A 21,543-nucleotide genomic window follows, 5' to 3' on the forward strand; every position below is an offset into this window, starting at 1 on the left:
GGTATCGTGAAGATAGAAATGAATCGAAAGATGCGGCGGCCATGAGCAAATTGCCTCGTCCGCAAAAAGGACCAAACACCAGAATGACATAAAGAAACCGATGGAGGAATGGTGTGGGTGCTAGATGTATGCGCCCGGGGTGCGCGGGGATGTCCTCGCCTGCTTTCAGTTGTGTGACCCGAAAAGGGCCTCGGAAAGTGATGCCGTCCCCAAGCCGACGGCAAATGGTCCGCCCAGGGTAGTCCTCTTAGCCCTTCTTCTGCACGGGCGCAGCCGCAGGCGTAGGAGCGGCTAGCATGGCCTTAACGCGGTCAATTCTAGTGACCGCCTTCTCCAGCCTCTCCAGCCTAGCCATTTTGTCCTTGTCCTTCTTCTCTAGCTGCTCGACCCTCGCCTCGAGCTTCGCCCGCGCCTTGCGCTCCGCAGCCACCATCTCGTTGGCTTGCGAGAAGAGCTGCACGCTCAGCTCCTCGATCTCGCTATCTACTTTGCGTGCCTTCTCTTCCGCCTTAGCCCGCAGCGCGCGCTCCTTCTCCAGTTGCTCGAGGAGCTCGGCGTCCGAGATCGATGTTGGAGGTGCAGGCACAGCGGGCTGGCCTTGCGCAGGTGAGCCACGGCGGCCGGTGAGGAAGGAGAAGCGGGATTGCTTAGCGGACGTGGAGTTTGCGGTTGAGGGGCGCGGCTCTTCGTTCGAGGGTCTGCCGGGCGCGAGGGAATCGGAGGTATTCGATCGCGGGAGGCCACTCTGTGCGGCTCGCATGTTGCGCAGTTGGTCTTCGTAGTCGGCGCATTTGTCCACTGTTATCATATTGATATCAGTACCATGACTCGACGGGAGGGGCGCACGAGGCGTAGATCAGCGATAAACATACCAGCAGCAGTCGCCTTCTCCTTCAGCATCTCCACCTGCGACTCCAGCTCTCTTATGCGCCGCTGCGCGCCCTCAACTTCTCTCTCCACAGGCAAACTGGTGCCGCATTGCGGACAGCTGTGTGCTTTGGTCGCCATCTGTTTTGTGTGTATTGAGGGTGCCGGTGGGATCTCGATGGCGGCTGCCATGTCCTCTCCGCTCTCTGGGCGTTGTAAAAATGACGATGCCTCAGGCGAACAGGTGTACGGAAGTCAAGAATAGCAAATGTGCGTCACTGTCGGAAGCGCTGTGGTTGATTGCGAAACAGCGGGTTTCAGGTCCATCCTGGCCCCTTGCATATAGGGGTCCTCGCGCTATAACCCAACTTACTAAGCTCCCGTCAGCCCTACAGGTGGACCAACATTCACCGCATGGCAGGTTTTCACGAGAATCTATTCCCCTAAGAGAAAGCGAATGCTGTTCTCTCCCATGATATAATATCCGTGGCCAGCGTTGGGGTTATTATCTGTCCCTTTATTCAGTAGGCTAATCCTGCCCTGGACAACAATAATAGGTTCGCTCATCCAGCACTTTCCCAACACCAAAACTTCGAACTTCAGAGCCGGTGGAGTCGGAAGAATGAGGTATTAGCCAGGGAAATAATTAGGCTAGAGTGAGTGTCCTAGGTGCGTATAGATCTCAGCGACTGTCTGCACACATACTTCTCACTCCGCCTTCCAACGAGTAGATTATTTGCTCGCTGGATTTTACTCAGAGCAGGAGATGCCGCTTCTCTCTTTACGACTCAAGCTTCAAGCTCATCTTAGCCGTTGAAGAGGTAGGTCTCCTTACGTCACCCACTGGAAGAATTAGGGGTGAGACCTCACGCCTGAACTATGGTCGGCTCGCTTGATATCTGAGCGGCGGTGGTGTAGAAGATAGAGAGTATGTTTGCGTCAAGTGTTCTGAGCTCTTTGAGACGAACCCAGGCCTGTTCTAGAGGTGAGAGCTGTCGCAGATACTGTAGAGTGTGTGCAGCACCATGGTGTTCATTGGAAGCTTCGTCCAACCCGTCGTCAGGCACGACCCCGAGGCGCATTAGGCTTGTAAGCAAAGCTGGCAAGTCCGCACATCATGCCATTGGAGTCTCTTAAGCTGCAAAAATCCTTCTCACTTCCCCATCATCTTCCCCTTTCGCTTCACCTTCACCTGGGTGCGGGGCTCTTCGCATATTCTTCCGAGCATATCTTAGCAACTTTCTTCGCGAATGAACACATTCAGGATGGGATTTGCGTCCATCACCATGGGTCCACCGTTTATCAACCCACTTCTGGTTACCGATGCCCGTCCACACGACACTGCGTCCATAGTTCGCGCCTTGAAAGCCCACCACGCCGTTGTGCATGACATACACCGTGAGGAACGAGAAGAAAGACGACAACGGGAAGCCACTGAGCTACAGGCAGCTCAAGAGCAAGCCGCTCGGGAACTAGCTGCACATGGGCGGCGGGCACATATTCGGACTCCAACGTGGGTACTGAAACGAAAACGAGAGGACGATGTAGAGGAAGCCGCTCTTGAACAGGCCGCTCGTTGTTTTCCTACTCCTGCCCAGAGCCCGGTTGGCCTCAATCACCCGGCACTTGTGCATCCTCAAAATCCTCTTCCAGTTGATGCAGAGAACCACGCCTTCATCGCACCCCAAGAGACCTGCTCGCATCAGCCTCAGGGCTCCTCCCAGTGTGCCTTCTCCAACGCCGCTGCGATCCATCCCGGACTCTTGGGACTCAATCCCGCTCCCGTCTCGCCTCATGGCTCCTCTCCAGCTGCCTTCAACACTGCTGTCATCGACCCTAGACTCCTGGGACCCAATCCGGCTCTTGCCTCGCCTCTTCGCTGCTTCCAGACTCAGTTCACCGGCGCTGGTACTATCGACCCTCAGCGAACTGGCCCTGCTCAACCTCAGTTCGCCGGACCCACCGAGCCTTGGTCGATTGAAATCGACTTCTTCAAAATGCTCACGCCGAGCAAGAGCACCCCGAACATGAGCGCGCCGCACACGCACGCGTCGCACTTGAACATGCTGAGGACGGGTACTCCGAACATGATGCTGAACAGAGACACACCATGCATGCCCATGCCGAATATGAACGAATTGCTCTGGGAGAGGCAATGGGCCGATGCTGGCGTTGGCGCCGATGTGAGTGAGCACTGCTACGATTGCGGTCTTTCTCAATCGGTATATCCAGACCCAGGGCTTCTGGAACAATTGCATCAGGGACCAATATACCACATACCGAGTGCCATGAACGCCGACTGGAATGCTCGGTCAACAGCAACCATTTGGTTTCGCGGGACGGTAGCGTGATCAGTTGGGAATCCCATCGGTGTGCTCTCTAGCACTGCTGCCCGTTTGATCTTCGCTGACCTATTGGCCAGGTATAATTATGAGCGATCTCGTTGAAGTCCCTCCCTCGGTTGCACATACTGTCACCATCTCCACGAATCGCACTCGCTTTTCCTCTTTCTTGCGTGCGTGGAGACTATGGCCTTGAAACATTTCTCTTTCTTCTCCTTTTCATACGTTGGATAATGTCCCTTCGAAGAATCTCAGATATACGGCGTCCCGATTGACGGCTTTCATGCTGGCACTCCTTGCGATCAAGAATTACGAGCAACATTCTCCAGTGACGATTGAAGATACCCTCTCGGATATGGCAGCTAGGAGTCTAGGTGTTTCGGTATCCCGGCGCTGAGTGCCTGGCCATCCCAAATCCCATACCCCTAAAATAGCTCTTCTTATAAAGAAAAGTTCTCGAAACTTTTCGCCAGCCATCTCGCGTATTGTCATGCAGTTCATTGGTTGTTATGCTATCCATTGGTCCCTTGACCCTCGCCAAGGCAGGGCTAAAGTCACTCGTTCTACGCCATGGCGGTCTTCGGCTAACGCATACGAATGCCAAATATGGTAGAGTACGCATTTGAAAAGGTATATGAGGCTGGTGTGGCTTGAGCTGGATGCTGATAAAGGCACGAGTGTGGTGCATGGTCGTGAATGGTGCCACTTTGAAATCTTCGCTGCTTCAATTGACTGAAAGGTTCTGGACCGCGACTGCAACACTCTCTGTCACCGACTGCTCAAAATACCTCGACGGCGCTCCTAAAAAACCTCCATAATCGCATTCTCCAAGACCTGGGTCATCGGCTACTGTCCCATGGCACCAATCCCACACCCTTATACGAGCAACCTTCTGCTAGGCAAGCGATGCGATGACCCACCATCGTCCCTCTGCAAACCGCCCAGTCCCCGCACAAATCTTATCGTAGCCATCGTCTTCGGCGTTTCTATCCTTTTTATCCTCTTGCTTGCTTTCTAGTGGCATGGATGCCTTTGTTGCTGGAGTCGGAAGGCGGCGCGAGAGCGGTATTGGAAGACAGGGTACAACAAGGTTGAAGAGGGGAAGGAGAGCGGTGCAAGTGGATCCGGACCTACGATTGTTGTTGGAGTTGTGGCAACTGATGAAAGCTATGCCGATGGGGCCAGTGCTGGCGGAGGCGGAGGTGGAGATTTTGGTGGTGGTGGAGAAGATTGTGTTGTCATGTGATCTTACCTTTGGTAGGCTTGGGAGGAAGGTGTTCAATATCTCCAAAGACAGAGCAACCGGTCGTAGAAACTTGTTGTAACGAATGTCCTTTGTCCTTTCTCATTGAGCCCTGGTTGACAATCGCTCCCATAGTTCATGCTCTTATGCTCTTCGAACTGGGCGAGAACCTCAAATTGCCACTCATTTTTTCCGCTCTGAGAAAGACTGACGATTCTCGTCCCCGCATGCATGCAGCTAGCGAGCAGTAGGACCTCGGTAGGAACTTGATCCGCAGGAATGACTGAGGTTGTTTGGACGTCCAATCGTTTCAGACGCCATACTCCTCCACCTAGATTCATTTCCGCCAGTACTGTTCTTCGGCCGGCGGCGGGTGCGTTGATAAGTCGTATATGGTCGTCGTAGCTTCCAGTGAGCACAAGACCCCGCTGTTCGTCGGAATGCAGTGGAAGTATCGCAGTCACTCCTGCTCCGTGAATCTTTTTGTCCATCCAAGGCATTTTCCTGGGCGCTCCGTTCTCTGGCTGAACAGAGTGGTCCTGGTGATATTCCCAGTTGACGGTTACTTCCGCAAACTGAAGCGCGCTGTCGTCACCGCCGGAATATGCGCCAGAGCCATCAGGCAAAAATGCTAGCGTCCAAGCCTCCAGATCGTGCGCTGCTAACTCAACACTTGAGGCACAGCTCACATCCTCGCGGAGATCAATCTTCCCTAAACACACTTGTCCAGTAGACAGTGTCATCCCGACTGACAAATCTGTCGGATGCCAGGAGAACGCAGTTATGAGAACATCGTCGGGGAAGTATTCGACCGTTTTGATGTGTTCCATTCTCGGATGCATGCTAGGTTCGCGGTACATATGCGAATCGCGCTCATCTTTCAGTTGATATATTCCAATGGAACCGGTAGATGTTGCCACTCCGAAAAGATTCTTTCGACAATGTAGCGTACCGAAATGGAGGTCTAGAATCGCCGAAGGCGTAGAAAATGTTTGAGCAATATGGCTGTCCTTTTTCAGCACAACAGACCTGTAAACAGGACGGGTAATACATTCGAGCAGTGACGGGGGACTTTTCCCGTCCATCCATCGTATAATGGAAGATTGCGCCAGAATCCAGAGCCGGATTACGAGGCACGATATCGTTAGTGAAATTTGACTTACACATCGTCGCCTTCTACGTGGAGAAGGATCAAGCTTCCATTGCGTCGTTGGGTTGTTGGCTTTGGCGCGTCTTGTGCGGGGACTTCCGACTCAAGGTTGTATGTCCCAACGACGGCATAATGTTCGTCATCGGGCCAGAATTCCACGCAACTGGGCGGCAGATCAAGCGTGAGAGACCTGAGATGTTCAATTGAGGGCATGGTTTCTGGAGGAAGGGAAACGAGCTCCTCAGGTCAAAGGGAAGGAGCGCTTACGGCTTAGTGCCTTGGCGGTGCTCTACTTCTCCAGGACTCCTCCCCACCACCATCATCAGTGAACACTCTACTTTCGCATCGGCATCCGCTGCAATTGTCGATGCGCGAACCCTCATCTGACGCCATACGCTCTTTCCGACGTCAATTGTCCAATCGCTCAGTCGGTTGCGGTCAGCTCGAGCGCTGCGCCGAGTTGATGCCTTATTCGATCCCTGCATCGCCTCGTTGCAGCCTACACTAGTTTCGCCACAATCAGTGTCTCAACGTCAGCCGCTTCAAGACTCTACTGTCCACGGGTGTATTTAAGTCGCCTGAGAGCGCGTCTCTTTCGTGTTTTTCATCGACGCGTCTGATTCCATAATCGCGACTGGCTCTCCCAATCAACTCTATTATAATTGATCATAACCACAATGTCTGCGACACAGAGCATCCAGATTGCAGCGGCCACAGGCAGATACTCCAAGCGCAAGAGAGCCCAAGTCAACTACTACGAGGAAGATGCAGCCGAGGTAGAGTACGAAAAGGGGAACCAGTCCCAAGTGGAGTACTCGCTACCTAAGGTTTGACATACATCTGCGTGGTGGTCTTCATGGAACTAATAGCAGCGCAGAAGCGCAGGTCCGCACCCTCTTCCAAGCCTCTTCCAAAGCGCAAGATCTTTCCGTTTCTCCAGCTACCAGCGGAGATAAGGAATATCATATACGAAAATTGCCTCTCCGACCCAGCGGGCATCTATCTCGAGGCAACGACAAAGAAGTATCGTCGGACTGTCCAGCGTTGCCCAGAAGATCGCTTTCGTTATTTTCCGGCCATGCCTGATAGCGACGATGGAGCGAGTGACTCCGGTGATGAAGAGAAGGGACCTAGGAAGGAGTCTAGGCCAGGGATGCGCCGTCTTGTACCATCGCTCCTTGCGGTGTGCAAACAAATCAATCAAGAAGGCCGCGACATTCTTTACGGGAATCACTTCTACCTGGCCGATACCTTGGCGATGCACTCATTTCTTGTCGATCTGACACCGCGCGGGGCGTCGTTGCTGAAGCAAATCACCCTCATCTGTTGGGGCCAAGGCCGTGGCATCCACAAGGCATACAATCATGCTGGGTTCGCCGCTCTGGCGTCTGCGACCAATCTGGAGAAGTTCAAAGTGCACGGATATCGCGGGTGGAGCGCTGATTCGAAATCCGTGGCGAGGACGTTCTATCGCGACGCATTTCCTTGGTTGGAAGCCGTTGGAGCCGCTAAAGGGAAGCTCGATGCAGCCGTCGATATCATTGAGGTACGTGTCTCCTTGGGAAACCCGCTTGGGAGGCTCTTGGCGGATCGAGCACAGACAGGCATGCTGTCGTGTGAGTCCCCTCTTCGATGGCTTTCGCTAATGTATATCTTCAGGTGGCATGCAACAGCTTCACAGGACAGCCAATCTGGTGGTTGAACACTCAGCGCAACGGTTCTGGAATGTACAAGGACATGGATGGATTCCGAGCAGAGCTCAACAACCTTTTGGGCGGCCGCATGAAGATGATCAAGTCTAGGCCGCGTTAGGAGAGCGGCGGCTGTCCAATTCCAGAGGCGTTTGATTCGTTTCTATCAATGATTTCCGTCCCAGGATGAATGGCGCGAACAGGGGGCGTATGCGGTATATCACAAATTGTTTTAAGGAGCTCAGGTTGATCTTCAGCTTCGAATAGCAGATTTAGCGAGTATGTATCGTGGGTTTAGGGACTATCTGCGATAAGTCTGTCCTTTTGCTGCCCTTTTCGTGTCACTTCCTAATATTCACACTGCCGGACTCTCCCACCTTCTCTCCCATTCGCGCGGTCTTGATTTGCTCTCCATGTACCTCATGGCGACGTATGCGCATCGGTCCATACATAGTGCCCCGACATCGAGCTGTTATCGAAACGCGCAATCTACCTCGTCTAGTCTCAGGTCTCCGGATCTATAATGTCGAGGGAGACATGGATAGCAAGCGTTCGAGCCTTGGCCCTACGGCGAAGATCTCAGTATGAATCGCTCACTGCCGTCTCTGCGAGTGCTGGAAGCTTCATAAGGCTAGGCGCTTTCCCGATGCGGGTCGACGATAGGCGGTTGTGCCAATCGGCCAACGACATTGCGCGCCGGCATGAATCTTGCGCTCGATGCAGAAATGATACGACGAAGCTGGATATCTCAGTTTATCCTCGCAGTGGGCGAGATGCTCGCCAATCCCCGGTCGTGCAGGGGCTCGGCGCGCGCCCCGAGCTGTGCGCCGATGTTCATGTGAAGGTGCATGCCGCCAACGGCTAGCCGCAGCGCCACCGGCAAGCGACCCGTCACGTCTGCATCGTCACTAGCCCATCCAAGTCCGCCCAGCTCTCCAATGACTTCGATTCGCACCACCTGCGGCCGCCATGAGCAACGGCAGAAGCCATGCGTCCTGGCTTGTCGAGTCTCAGCTTCTTTTAACTCCGTCACCCGCCCTCGCAGCCGCCATCCTGACATGTGGACCCTAACGTGACGGCGTCCTCCAAGCTTCCCCCACCGCCGACAGCGCTTCTGCAAGTCACTCTTCCTGACCACCGAGCTGCAGCAGCTTGCATACACGCCCCGTAGCCGCTGTATCCGCCTTCCGCTCCCGCAGGCAGTCGCATTGCGCGCCGCGTGCAATTCGCTGCCGCGACTTTCACAGCTTACCGTATCCGCAGTCTCGAGCGTTCACAGGCAACCACGTAGCGGCGACCCGCAGCAGACGCCCGCCCGCCATGCCCGCAGACTCGCACTTCCAGTCGCCCTTCCAGTCTCCGAACGCAATCCCACCCCGCACCAGCTCCCACGGCATCGTAAACGGCGTCAAGAACAAGTCGTCAACCGTTCTGCGCCCGCTCTCAGAAATCGACTGGATGAGCCAGAGCAAGAAGAGCAAGCTCTACCACAGCCCCTCTGCCCCGCTCAGAGAGTCAAGTCTGCACTACACCATGAACCCACAGGCGACTACTCCCCACGCATACCCGACGCCCATGTCGTCCTCTTCCCCGCCGCCGGACCCTCTCAAGGGCGTCGGCGATGAACTGATATATGGACACCGGCACAGATGGACGGAAGAGAAGGAGCGCATATTGCTGGGCCCGTATGACTATCTAGTAGGGCATCCAGGCAAGGACATCCGCAGCCAGTGCATCGCCGCGTTTAACCAGTGGCTGAGGGTCCCGCCGGAGAGGTTGACAGTGATTACCCGCGTGGTCGGGATGTTGCATACAGCATCGCTATTGTATGGTTCCGCCAATTCTCCGACTGGCTCATCTACCCGCAGCTGACGCCGTGCAACAGAGTCGACGATGTGGAAGACAACTCGCTCCTCCGCCGCGGCATTCCGGTCGCCAATAGCATTTTCGGCGTTGCGCAAACCATCAACTCGGCCAATTATGTCTACTTCAAGGCGCTGCAAGAGTTGATGATTATGGGCAATCCTAAGTTGGTCGAAATCTTCACGGAAGAGCTGTTGAATCTCCATCGAGGCCAGGGCATGGATCTCTATTGGAGGGACAGTCTGACGTGCCCGAGCGAAGCAGACTACCTGGAGATGGTGGACAACAAGACGGGCGGCTTGTTCCGGCTGGCGATCAAGCTCATGCAGGCGGAAAGCGCCGTCAACATGTACGTTTCGCTTCCTCAGTTCTCCTATCGCTTCCGCTTACTGATCCCACCCAGCGACTGCTCTCCCGTCGTCTCAACCGTGGGCCTCCTCTTCCAGATCCTCGACGACCACCTCAACCTGTCCTCGACCTCCGGTTACTCCTCGCTCAAGGGCATGTGCGAGGATCTCACAGAAGGCAAATTCTCTTTCCCTGTCATCCACGCCATTCGCGCCGACCCCTCCAACCTTGTCCTTATCAACATCCTCAAGCAGAAGACGACTGATGAGGAAGTGAAGCGTTACGCCGTGCGCTATCTTGAAGAGAAGGGTAGCTTTGAGTACTCGAAGAAGGTCATTGGCGAGCTCAGACTGAAGGCTGAAGCGCTCATCCACGAAATTGAACGGGGCCTAGGCCAGGACGGCGTGGAAGGAGCGGATGCATTGAGGGCTGTACTTGCAAGGCTCGTGCTGCGATGACCGCTTTAGTCTATCTGTGCCTTCTTGACGAGCGTTGAGTAAGGCATTTGCACGTTGCATGGGTGTTACGTTTCACGAAGTTCCGACATTCATGTCTCTCTTTACTACTCGGCATATATTGCATTGGCGCCTCTGCGGTGGGCTATCTTTTCAGCGGGCATAGAAGAATGGCTACCTTGATCGCTGATGAGCGGTTGGATGCGATATTTAGTTAGATATACCAGAACATCAACAGTGACGATGGCTCTGTCACTTCTCATATTAGAGCTGCGAACCTCTCATCTATCCCTCAAGCGTATTTCTCCGGCTCTTCTCAGGCCTTTGCTCCCTCCCCAGCGTGACCTCCAAGGCTTGAATCAACGCTTTCTCATCATACCTAACAAAGCTCTCCCCTTCCACCCGCCTCCCATAGACCTTGATCGTCTCAATCCCAACCTCATTTAGCGCCTCTTTATCCACTCTCGGCGTCCCCGGTCCCGTTAGATGTATCAAATGCGTCACATAAGCGCCATACTCATGCTTCCCGGCCTCTCCCACGAAACTTCTGCTCTCTGCGCCGGCTTTAGCGATCGCGGCGACGAAGTCCATGGCGGAGAAAGGGGAAGAGGAGGGGCCTGTTTCGCGGTCGGTGGTCGAGTTGAGGATGAGGATTTTGTAGCGTATGGCGGGATTCGCAATGGCGTCGCCGACGCCTTTGAGGATGAGGGAGGGGATGAGAGATGTGTAGAGGGAGCCGATGCTGTAGATGACTGCTTGGGTTTCTCTGAGAGCATTGATGACTATTGGATTCGCGGCGAGGCGGATTTCTTGGCCGTAGGGGTTGATGTACCATAGTCGTTCTATCCGGGCGGGGAGGTCGTCTTCGTCTGCTTTGGAGAAGTTGATGTATTGCTTTCTTAGCGTGGGGAGGGATCCGGGGAGATTTGCATCCTCGATGGCATCGTGGTACTCCGTATCTTCGTCTTTGGATGGGGCTGCGTTGTCCAAAGCCGTGGTTACTGAGGGATGCGAGATGGAGTTCTGGCCGGTGATGACCATACCGTTAGCGAGGCCCGCGGAGATGTGGTGCGTAAAGTTTGTGTTTATGGCGGGCAGGACTGAGGTGTGGTTAGGTACTGAGCACACGCTTGAGAGAAGGTAGATAGCCGATTCGAAGGAGCCCGTAAAGAGGCGAGCGCTGGAATGCTGTTAGCGATGGAGTATTAGAAGTGGGAGTAGGGAGACATGATATCAAAGAATCAGCACCGGATGAGTCGAAAGCTCATGAGACCCAATGCAAAGTAGTGACGTGCAGAAGAGTGGTGTGGGAAGTTGAAAACAATTTGATAGAGCAATGAAAGCAGACAAGGCGCTCACCCTGTCAGAAATAGATTCCCAATGCTTGCACCGGAAAAGTCGAACGTGGAGCTCGGCCTGCGCCTCTTCAAGATCTCAAAGTTGACCAGATTGAGAATGGCTCGGATGAGCTCTTTCTTCGCTGTTGTTATATTGGTCCAAAGAGAATGGTCCGCTTCGACGATGTGCAGCCATTCCAGCTTTGCCGCATCCCTGTCTTTCGGAAGTCTATGGTTGAAGAAGACCTTGATAGCGGCTTTCTCGCTGTCGTCGTGATCGGGGTCATCTGGGATGAGACGGACGAGACGACCTGAAGGTTGCATGTGAGTCAGAGTCGGATCGACCAAACCAATGACGATACTTGAATATATGTCCACATACTTCGTACATCACCGATACCTAATCTGCATCAGTCGATCTGTTTGCGGAGCTTTCATGCTATCCATACCAGGCCCTCCGAACACCCTTATCAACTCAGACGAGCTCCCGCCATTGTCACTGATCGGGATAACATAGCTTAGATGGCACTTCTTATTCTCTCTGACAGTCTTGAAAACATCAACGAGGTTGTTGGCAGCGCTACCGCCGGAGAAAACAACTATGCCTTTCCGCTTGCCGTTATTCATGACCGGCGTTGGCGTGCTGCTGCCGGTGAGGGAGAAAAAGGATTCCGCAGGCATGATGACGTAGGTTAGGAAGGTCGACCGCAATGGGTCGCGAAGTATTATAGCTCAGGGCATGATGGGATATGGACAGAGTGTTCACTTGGGTTGGGCTGTTCTTTCACGGGATAAATTTAGGAGAGGGAGGAGTCATAGGAAAGACGCCAACTTGGGGTTACCGGATTCGGTCAGCTTCTTAGCTGATGCAACATTGGGGTATCATGCGCCACATCAGCCCCCAGAGCTCCATATTATCAGATACGTCGGGATTGGTAATCTTGCAGTGTTTGAAGCCGATTTTGTGGATTGAGGATTTTGTACAGAATGAGTCCTCGGCTCGAAAGGAGTCGTGAAGTACATTGCTCTCCCCTCCTCTGCCCCCGCACCACGTCCGTCTCATCCTCCCAATATTCCAGCAAGCGAATATAGGAGATGCCAGCTCAGATCTATCCCGCCATGCCAAATCGACGCGTGTTGCAGCTAGGATGGCGCACCGTGTCCTTGCCGCCTCTCCAAGCCAAACTCCATTCCTCTCCGGTATTATGATTCCTGTGCCGCAGCCGCCTCCTCGCGCTCCTTCCTCCGTGCCCGCTTCTCCAGCAGACTGTCTCGTCGGTCGGCCAGTATCTTGTATTGTCGCTGCTCGACGCCCATGAGCCAGTAGCCGAAGCTGCCGCCGATGCCTGCGTAGACGGGGTACACCCAGAGCGATTCCCTGTTGAAGAGCGGCCGCATTTCAATGCCGAGCTGCCATAGTCGCACGCCGACGCCTATATAGAGCCATGGTTGTTAGTAGGCAGCTCTAGCGGTAGTCCGAGATGAAGCTCGGAGGGGTGGTGAGAGATTTACCGAGTCCGCTCCAGAAGAGCACCTTGTGAACCATTGTGAGCGCCCGAGAGTAGGTGCGGATGCGTGGAGATGTGCGGAGACTGCGATTGAGGGGAGGCAGTGTGTATCGCGATAGCAAAAGGGGCAGGGTGTGTTGTGGTTCGCGTCTTGGTGGCCCTGCCGGGATGAGGCCTGGGTTGGTGAAGCTCAGATCTGAGCCGAGAGACGATCACGTGCATGCCAAGACACCAACGTCAGGAACGCTTCCCCGGCGAAAACGAAAGCCAAACTCTTGATCTGCAAGTACCAATCTCTATTCAACATTATTCAATCGCCTCTCGTTTGGACCGCACGCGAGCTCTCGCCGCTCTCCGGCGACACTTTGGTCGCTGCCGATCGCTGCAAGGAGAGCTCCCGAGCGCGGCGTTACGCCGACAGATTTCCCGGCCCCTGCGTCGCTGGTCGCAACGCCTGCATCGTGAACTTTCTCAACCATCCCCCGATTCTACACACAACACTCGTCCGCCATGGCGGACGTCAGCCGCAAGCGCTCGCTCGACGGCGACGACTCTGGCCCTTTTGCGCGGAAGAAGATGAAGCCCTCCGACCTTCCCCTCACGCAGGCCCAGCGAGTTACCATCGACAACTTGGTCCATACCTTTCGCAAGAAGGGCGAATATGATGCTTTGCGCAGACTCGTCATGTCGCAATATGATGCGGATGTAAGTACTGTATCTATCCCCATGCTGGATAAGGCAGTAATTGCTCATGCTGAACATTCGTAGCCCGCCAAACCCGCGTTACTCTCGTCTCTGGAAGAGCTTGTCGACCGCGAGACCGATCGCAACCCCTCTCTACTGTCCAAAGACCCCCGAATAGCTGCGACACTGCTAGAAGGAGCTGGAGAACGCAGCGATATCTACAAGCCCGTCCACGAAACCGTTGCAGCGATGATTAGCCAGTTGATGGACACTCAAGGTCTTTCTAAAATGCGCGAATATCGAGTCAAGGAAGTGGGAGAGGACGCCGCCGCCGAAGAGGAGAAACGCGGAAGCAAAAGCGAGGAAGACTGGGCTAGAGAGGCAGAGGAGCGGCGACAAGAGCGAGCAATCGCACGAGAGAAAGAGCTGGAGAAGGAGCGTGAGAGAGAGCGAGAAGAGAAGCAAAGAAGAGAGGAGCGCCGTCGCCGTGAGCGCGAAGAAGACGAGGCTCGTGAGAAGGCACGCCAAGAACGTGAGGAGCGGAGACGCAAGGAACGAGAGGAGCGTGACAAGGACGAGGAAGAGCGTAGACGTCTAGACAGGGATCGCATTGAGAAGGAAAAGGAGGAAAGGCGCGCTCGACGTAAGCGGGAAGACGAAGAGAGGGAAGCTGAGCGAGAAGCTCGCCTCAAGAGGATACGTGAAGAAGACCGCGAACGAGAACGGCGGTTTGAGCTCGAGCGCGAACGTCACCGAAGCAGCCGAGCTCGCAGCAGAACCCCAGATCGTGATAGAGAAAAGGAGAGGGATCGCGACAGGGGCAGGCGCAGGAGCCGGACCAAATCCCCCGAGCCGGTCAAACCACTCAAGCCTGAAGACATCAAGGTCGATGACGACTTAGCGCTCCAGTTACTTCTCCAGGAGAGCGAAGAGATGAAGAAATCACGAAAGAGACCCGTCCTTGAGCGATCCGAATCTTTGGAACCACCTTCACGGAAAGCGCAACCCCCAAAATCGCTCGTTCCACGAGACCCAGTTGCCGCCCGGCTCGCAGCTATCGGGAGCAAAGCTCAGTCACCGGCAAATAAGTCACCCAGCAAACAAGATGCCAAATCAGCCGCCTCCCCCGCCGCTGCCACAACGCCCACGATCGCTGCCAAGGACGAAGACACAATTATGGATGATGCCCCGCCGGTCAAGTCCCCTGAACCACCCCGGAGGTCGAGATGGGACCAGCCGCCGCCATCTATCGTTGAGGAGAAGCCTCGCGGTCGTTCGCGATCCCGCAGTGTCAGCGTCCGAAATCGCAGTCGAAGCCGTTCCCGTTCACGGGGTAGCCGCTACGATAGACGAGCTTCCCGTATGGAAGAAGACCGCCGATCTCGACGAGATGACGATCGATACTCCTACAGGGGTCGCGATGACAGCAGGCGCCGAGATAAAGACGACCGCGACGATAGGCGTTCGCGGCGTGCCGAGCGGGACCGAGAATCGCGACATAGCCGCAGTCCGTCTAGGGAGACATACTCCAGTCGCCGCAAATCCCGCTATGAGTCTCGTAGTCGATCGGTCCATGATCGTAGGAGAGATAGGCATCGCTCCCGCTCACGCTCCCGCTCCCGTGGAGCTCGTCGATATCGCGATCGCTCACCGCCGCCTCGGCGCCGCCATCGCACACGCTCCAGGAGCCCAGATGGCATCGACCGTTATGTTCCTGGTGGAGCTGCTGCAGTTGCTGCGGCTAGTCGCAAACGTGAAGACACCCCCGAGAGAAGCTATCGATCGCGAGATTACGACCGCTGGGATGGCGATAGGGGTGGTAGAAGCCGGCTGGCAGACTCGGACCGCTATCTGCCTGGTCGCGAGTCTACCGATGATGACCGAGATCGCGATAGGGACCGCGACAGGGACAGGGACCGCCACCGCGACCGGGATCGCGATACTCGGAGACGCGATCGCAGCAGATCCAGGAGCCGCACGCGGAGAAGGAGCCGGAGCCGTAGTCGAGAGCGCCGCCGGTAGACGTGTGGTTGTTCAACTTAGATCAGTGTATGACTATTACTTTCTTTTGCACGGCCGCTCCAGCGACGTACGGCCTACTTTCAAGGGGCTGGAACAAGGGATGCGCAGTATCCTAACAGCGGCGGCCACGCTCGGCCTTTTCGCGTTATGTTTCTTCTAATACGGCGAAAGCATGCGCTGCTACTTAGCTTTTACATCCTTGCGATAGCCGTAGTCAAAACCGTACTGTTTAATTGGATATGTATTCACCTCACTGGGGTTAGAAGCCGGTCAGAGAGCATCCTAGTTTGACGCTATGGTATCTGCTACATCGCGACTGCACGCTTCGCTCTCCATATTCAATGAGCCGTGACACATATCGAAGAGCTCGGCCTCGCATGACGAATACATCTAGGCAGATACCTTGATGGGGCATCCTGTTGCGCTTTATTTCAATGGAGAGAGTTTGACCCAAAGCGCTGCAGCTGTTCTCAATGATAGATAGATCCCTACCCCTTCCCTCCCTAGACGCGCGCTGTGCAGAGAGAAACTCTACGCTCTCTCTATCTCTATCCCTTCCGTAGCACTGGCATCTGCCTTTTTGCGGCACCACCGGGAGCGCGTCATTCTCGCCAAGCCATATGCACGAATACGGCTACGGCTAGCAATGGCAAGAACGCAGATGAGACATAGACGCGGTTTTTCGTCTCTCTCGCTGTCTGTCTGCCGGGTTACGTAGAGTCGCTTTGGAACTGCGATTGTGCTAATCCCGTGTTCTAGACTTTAGAGCAGAATGCATGGAGTGAAATGAATGAGCGGCCAATCAATCCGGGCCCAGAACCCGCATGGGGAGAGCTGCTGTGCTATCCACTACCAACTAGGTACTGTTGAGTCTTGGTTGCTGAGGTGGTGGATACTCTGGTAGTAGAACCGACGCCCGGGCAGGCAAGCAAGCAAGCAGACACGGTATTCGAACACCGAACAGACTACATTTCCCCATCTACATCCTTCGCATCATCACAAGCACAGCCTATATATAGCCACACGCGATTTTCTCATTGGAATCCAAGCTGCTGCTCCAGCGCAGCATTAACATATTATACAAGATAAACGCTCGACAGCTTTCAAAGTATTGTGCTGCAACGCCACGCACGGCAGCCCTAGGTTCCAGTCAATTCCTCCAAATGAAAAAGGGGGTATGAGAAAGGCGAGACATCTTTATGTGAGACATCTCGTCAAGACTGAAGGCAAATAGCGTATGCAACCTGGACCCAAACGAATGGCGACCCCTTCTTTTTCGCTTCCTGCATGATAAATCGAGCCTGCGGGAATCACAACTCAAACCCCCGATGCAATTGCATTACCAACAAAAGAAAAGGCACAGGAGGCGGTATCGAGGTCATACGGTCATGTCTTGGAAAGGGATCGTGGGGGAAAAGAAAGCAACGAAAAGAAGATGGAAGCCTGGGTATGGTTGGTTGCAAAGGAATCGAAATCATGGAAGAAGTAGCAGGCCGTGTCTAAGCAATTAAAGAAGACGATACTTTGAATGTTGAAGAGAGATTATTGTCCTTGGTTGTAGGCGACCCAGGCGTCGTGTGCTTCCCGCAGTACTGAAGACCGGTTAGCGAGCACAATGTGAAGAAGGGTATGAATTTGCTTACTCTGGAGAACCTGGGCCTGAGCAATAAAAGTCTCACAAGCGCACTGTAGGGTCCGCCCGTCGACGAAGTCGAATACGACACTGTTAGGTAGTTCTTGTCTATCCGGGTCCGGTGCATACGGCGTCCGGAATTCGGTCAGGTGGAAGCGCTTGATGATGCCTTTCGATTGCTGTCGCCGACATTAGTATTATGCTCTTTATGCAGGAGCAGCCCAGAGACAAACCTCGTTCGATCTAGAGAGACTTAGGACTAGATTTCCCATGGTGTCAACCTCCACCCATCTCCGTTTCCATAGCTATATTGCAAGTTAGTGTGGTCAAAATACGTGGCAGCTGGAATTCAGACTTACCAGGGTATCCGGGAATTGGATGTTGAGGTCACCAACCTGGACAGGTGGTGGAGGTTCGCGAAGCGAGGGTAGAGTGGACAAAAAGTCCTCTTCGGGAAGGGTTGCGCTGGCGGCCGAGTTCTTCCGAGAGATCGAGGAGATGGACGACATACGCTTGAACAATTTACTCGTCCTAGAGTCTTTCTTCTCCTTCTTCTCCTCGCGCTTCTCGTCGCCACTCTCGAAGCTGTAAATGGACATACTGCGTGGAGGTGCTCCGGGTGATCTTGACTCGCTAAGTCGACGACCGAATGACCGCCAACTGCTTTCAGAAGATGATCGAGGGAGCGCGGAAGAGCTTGCTTCTCTGGAATGAGACGATGAAGGAGGCCTCGGAGACGTGGGTTCGGCCTTCGTGGGGCTATGCTTCGTGCTAGAGGGCGGCCGCATCAACCTTTGGTGATCGATGATGATCGGGCTCTGATGCAGCTCCAGCGGGGTGTTTTCGGTCGGCATCGTCAAGGTAGGCTTCTGAACTCGCGCGTCTCGTACGATGCGGGCCGTGACTTGGACAGATTCGGGCTTCTGGGACCCTTTCTGCTTGTTGTACACCGTTGGCTGATTCAGTTCGATAGTCTTGGGCGGTGGCTGCAACACAGGCTTTTTGTTAGGCGTTGGTGAAGTGGCTCTATTGGCAAAGGAAGCACGACTAAGACGCTGAATGGGCTTCCCTTCTGGGGAGTTTCCAGAGGGGGGTGTTGAGAAGAATGACGATTTGCGTTGGGCAACAATCGAATTACTGGCGTCGGGCGTCGCAACTGGACTTACTGAAGCTGACGAGTCCCTGTTGGATTTCTCTGCAAGGGCCTTGATTCTCTGTGAGATGCCTGATGAGACGTTGATCTTCTTCGCCGTCACCACGGTATCCGTGTTGGCATGGGTTAGCCAAGGTCCGGAGGATTTGCGGGAGCTAGGCTGCTCTGGCGTGAGGCGACCAGGTTTGATATACTGCTGCGATGATGACCTTTCGAGGATGGAATATTCGGATACGGACGCTTTCCGAGGAAAGAAAGGCGTTATGGGCGACTTGGAAACGGATATTGGCTTGGCTTCCTCCAGCTTCGCGCTCTGCAATTCCTCCATGAAGGAATCATCAGACAGGTACTCGGCTTCGGAATTTTCAGCGCTTAGATGGACCGGATCGATCACAGCGCGGCGCTTGTCCTTGCCCTCCAGGAAGCTTTGGCCTATCGGTGCTGTCAGAATCATAGACTCCCTTTTCTGTTTCCTGCTTTGCGCCTCATCCTGTCCTGGGGTCTCAGGTAGTGGCATGTATATCATGGATTCTCGGTTGGACTTCCTCCGCGATCGCGGATCTTCCGGATCGGTTGGCGGCATAAGGACCATGGATTCTCTCTTGCTTCTCCGGGATAAAAAAGCATCTGAATCAGGGGTAGGGGTCAACGTCGCTGGTGCTGGTTCTTCGGGCTGGCTTGAGATCTTCACCGAAGGGACAGGCGTCCGATTTTCTGGGACGACCGTCGGGGAGCTTTCGATGGAGTCTTCTTCATCCTCCTTTTCGGACGACCCTGTGGGTTTCTCATCTCCTGCTCCCAAGCTCGTTTCGGTGTCGACAGGCTTCGTCTCGTCTGCAGGTGCATGGTGATCATCTTCCGATATCGAGGAAGGCCTTGTGGAGGGGGCGCAGGATGATCCCTGAGTTTGCGCAGATGTCGGCGAAGAAGCGGAAGCAGCAGAATGTAGGTCATCCGTCTCCGTCTGGGCGGCGGTCACTTCCGCGCTCTGGTCTTCCTGACCAGACGGGGGTTTGGTTTCGTCAGTAATTAAGCCTCCCTGGTTTGACGCAATCTCCTCGACTACATCCTGCGAGGTTGCTGGCTCCACCTCGGACTTAGAGGCGGTGCGGTCCTCCTCCACTTGCGCCGTTTGCTCGGGAGAGCTCTTCTCGGCCGGTATCTCAGAGTCCTTAGCTTCGGCCCCAGCGCCAGTATCCGCACTCTCAGCCGCGGCCTCAGCTGCTTTCGCTTCCCTCTCTTTCAGAGCCTTCATTTGTTTCTTCCGCAGCTCCAAAGCCTTCATCAACCTCTGTTTTTCTGGCGTAATGCCTGTGGACCTGTGGTTGCGGCTACTGTGTGCATTGATAGGCATGGACTTGACGCTGGCCGGACCCTTCGGTAGATAGGACGGTGAGGAGGGCATGTCGGGGATAGCAGGAACGGGAGGTGGCGCAGAGAAAGCGATGCTGGGTACAATGCTGGTGTCTCTCGACTTTGGGCGTTTCGGCTCCGCCTTTTTCCGATTTCCAGCTCGTAGCCCTGGCGGCAAGGACGAGACGGGCCTTGATGCGCCTTGAACGCCATCACCAGAAGTATGGGGGCGCTTGATATCCAGTGATTGCTTTGGCCTCGGGCCCAGCTTCACCTTGGGCTTGCTATATTGCGCATAAATCTCGGCGTACAGGTCGGCGAGGGCTGGTCGTGCGGTCTGAGAGGACATGCGCGGATCGGGGCCATGCTCGAACAGTGAGTCGTAATTCTTGAAGCTGTCTCTGTGGCTTGCTGCCTTGGGATCCACCTGCTCCTTTGTCTCCGTCACCGTCTCAATCGTTACGTGGGACAGCTCAGGCGTGCCTTTGGTGCCCTCCGCGGCTTTTGTCTCTTGTGCCGCTGTAGCAGTATTTGTCCCCTCTGCATCTTCGCTCTTCGCAGCGGGCTCCACAATCACCGGTTTAGACGACGCGGCGGTCACTGGTCTTGCTGTCTCGGCGGAATCACCTGCGTTACTCTGCCCTTCCTCGGCATCTTCTGTAATCTCGTCCAGCTTGTGGCGCTTCGACGAGCCGCTGGAGGAGCAGCTCGACGGCGCGGCGGTGTGCAGGGAGCACGCAGAAGTGAGGGCGGCGTCGCTGAGCTCTTCGGCGGTAGTAACAGAGATTATGGAGTCGTGCGGGGTGAACTTTTCGGTGACAGCTGTGAAATGAACGGCAACGCGGGCTGTTGCATATGTCAGTGCCACTACAGCGCAGCATTGGGGGCCGACCTGCCTTGTAGTAGCCGCGACGTCCCCTCGGGCACATATTTGATCAAGACCTTGCGCCGGCGGTATAGCAAGAAGCCGTACAGCGGCGACCTCTCCTCGTAGTGCGCGATGGCGCCGCGAGCCTCTGCTGCTCCGCCGGTGCCGCGGGTGAGCACGTCGACCTCGTCTCGTGAAGCGTACTTGAGCAGGAACCTGTGCACGCGGTATTAGCATCGTAAAATTGATATTGCGGTGTGCGAGGTGTGTGTTACCATCCTCCCGCCTCGGCGAGGGCGCCCTGGTACGCTTCGGCTACCTTGACATCGTCGAGCCCGTTCAGAGACATTGCGGGCGCGGCGGCGACGGCAGACGGCAGGCAGGTTGCTCCCTCTCAGCGCCTTGGAGCGGCCTTCAAGAGGTCTTCGTCGGCGGCGGATCGAGAGTTGACGTTGGGGGACTGTGCGCGGCCGTCAGGGGTATGTTGCAGGACAGGACGGCCTCGTTGGCGGAGGGTCAGACGGGGGTGGAGCGGACCATCTGTTCCGGCGGTAGCGACGATACGAAAGGCAGACTCCAGCGGCGTGCAGTCAGTCAGTCTGTCTTTCACTGTGCGCCGGGCACGAGCAGCGAGCGTGAGGGGCAGCAATAACGGCTGTCTGTGAGGGTTCAGGTACGCGCAGGGAGTTTTGTTTCAGCTCCGCCAAGGCTCTGGTAGCTCCACACATGGCGTCGGCCATCGACGCGGCCCGCGAGTAAGAAGAAATTCCCCTCGCACTGCACACACATGCACAGTCCTTCCGAGCCGCCAGCGCCATGCGAGCCATCGGACTGTACGCGCGCGTTACGAGCAGCCTCGCACTAGCATACGACTTCACGCCTGCGTGGAGCCCACGGTTGGGGAGCCGGAGCGCTGTGGGACTAGCACACCTCGACGACGTCTTCGACGGGGGGAAATAAGAACGCGTCAGGCGCTCTCACTTGAAGCGCGCAAAGTCGCGACAACCTGGAATGCGTCCGCCACCT

At 55.2% G+C, this 21,543-nt stretch overlaps 9 protein-coding genes across 9 annotated transcripts; 4 read left to right on the plus strand and 5 right to left on the minus strand.

The window, feature by feature from the left end:
* Positions 1–247: 247 nt before the first annotated feature.
* BU26DRAFT_529186 (uncharacterized protein) lies at positions 248–1,059 on the minus strand (the record flags this gene model as incomplete). The annotated part of the gene is made up of 2 exons (XM_033830883.1): positions 248–798; positions 873–1,059. The coding sequence occupies 2 exons, from the start codon at positions 1,057–1,059 to the stop codon at positions 248–250; spliced, it is 738 nt and encodes a 245-aa protein (XP_033686852.1).
* A 1,059-nt stretch (positions 1,060–2,118) lies between these two features.
* Positions 2,119–3,253, plus strand: BU26DRAFT_590161 (uncharacterized protein). The gene has a single exon (XM_033834756.1). It carries the CDS (start codon positions 2,133–2,135, stop codon positions 3,216–3,218), a length of 1,086 nt encoding a protein of 361 aa, XP_033686853.1. The 5' UTR covers positions 2,119–2,132; the 3' UTR covers positions 3,219–3,253.
* Positions 3,254–4,487: 1,234 nt separating this feature from the next.
* Positions 4,488–5,815, minus strand: BU26DRAFT_561648 (uncharacterized protein; the record flags this gene model as incomplete). Its single annotated transcript, XM_033832940.1, has 2 exons — positions 4,488–5,457; positions 5,616–5,815. The coding sequence occupies 2 exons, from the start codon at positions 5,813–5,815 to the stop codon at positions 4,488–4,490; spliced, it is 1,170 nt and encodes a 389-aa protein (XP_033686854.1).
* A 120-nt stretch (positions 5,816–5,935) lies between these two features.
* BU26DRAFT_451833 (uncharacterized protein) lies at positions 5,936–7,688 on the plus strand. Its single transcript, XM_033824776.1, has 3 exons — positions 5,936–6,429; positions 6,480–7,148; positions 7,262–7,688. Exons 1-3 carry the CDS (start codon positions 6,280–6,282, stop codon positions 7,412–7,414), a joined length of 972 nt encoding a protein of 323 aa, XP_033686855.1. The 5' UTR covers positions 5,936–6,279; the 3' UTR covers positions 7,415–7,688.
* Positions 7,689–8,491: 803 nt separating this feature from the next.
* Positions 8,492–10,103, plus strand: BU26DRAFT_246126 (geranylgeranyl pyrophosphate synthetase). Its single transcript, XM_033821075.1, has 3 exons — positions 8,492–9,119; positions 9,179–9,505; positions 9,560–10,103. Exons 1-3 carry the CDS (start codon positions 8,614–8,616, stop codon positions 9,960–9,962), a joined length of 1,236 nt encoding a protein of 411 aa, XP_033686856.1. The 5' UTR covers positions 8,492–8,613; the 3' UTR covers positions 9,963–10,103.
* BU26DRAFT_516600 (UPF0052-domain-containing protein) lies at positions 10,065–12,093 on the minus strand. Its single transcript, XM_033828363.1, has 4 exons — positions 11,746–12,093; positions 11,679–11,696; positions 11,319–11,607; positions 10,065–11,139 (listed from the first exon to the last, which is right to left on the minus strand). The coding sequence occupies exons 1-4, from the start codon at positions 11,975–11,977 to the stop codon at positions 10,245–10,247; spliced, it is 1,434 nt and encodes a 477-aa protein (XP_033686857.1). The 5' UTR covers positions 11,978–12,093; the 3' UTR covers positions 10,065–10,244.
* A 90-nt stretch (positions 12,094–12,183) lies between these two features.
* On the minus strand, positions 12,184–12,932 carry BU26DRAFT_516601 (uncharacterized protein). Its single transcript, XM_033828364.1, has 2 exons — positions 12,809–12,932; positions 12,184–12,729 (listed from the first exon to the last, which is right to left on the minus strand). The coding sequence occupies exons 1-2, from the start codon at positions 12,840–12,842 to the stop codon at positions 12,500–12,502; spliced, it is 264 nt and encodes an 87-aa protein (XP_033686858.1). The 5' UTR covers positions 12,843–12,932; the 3' UTR covers positions 12,184–12,499.
* A 154-nt stretch (positions 12,933–13,086) lies between these two features.
* Positions 13,087–15,780, plus strand: BU26DRAFT_516602 (uncharacterized protein). The gene is made up of 2 exons (XM_033828365.1): positions 13,087–13,509; positions 13,573–15,780. Exons 1-2 carry the CDS (start codon positions 13,315–13,317, stop codon positions 15,508–15,510), a joined length of 2,133 nt encoding a protein of 710 aa, XP_033686859.1. The 5' UTR covers positions 13,087–13,314; the 3' UTR covers positions 15,511–15,780.
* Positions 15,781–16,689: 909 nt separating this feature from the next.
* Positions 16,690–20,866, minus strand: BU26DRAFT_590169 (uncharacterized protein; the record flags this gene model as incomplete). Its single annotated transcript, XM_033834757.1, has 6 exons — positions 16,690–17,102; positions 17,154–17,322; positions 17,377–17,448; positions 17,503–20,495; positions 20,546–20,733; positions 20,793–20,866. The coding sequence occupies 6 exons, from the start codon at positions 20,864–20,866 to the stop codon at positions 17,053–17,055; spliced, it is 3,546 nt and encodes a 1,181-aa protein (XP_033686860.1). The 3' UTR covers positions 16,690–17,052.
* Positions 20,867–21,543: the final 677 nt, after the last annotated feature.

Source organism: Trematosphaeria pertusa (assembly GCF_010094035.1).
Source record: "Trematosphaeria pertusa strain CBS 122368 unplaced genomic scaffold BU26scaffold_4, whole genome shotgun sequence".
NCBI classification, from domain to species: Eukaryota; Fungi; Ascomycota; class Dothideomycetes; order Pleosporales; family Trematosphaeriaceae; genus Trematosphaeria; species Trematosphaeria pertusa.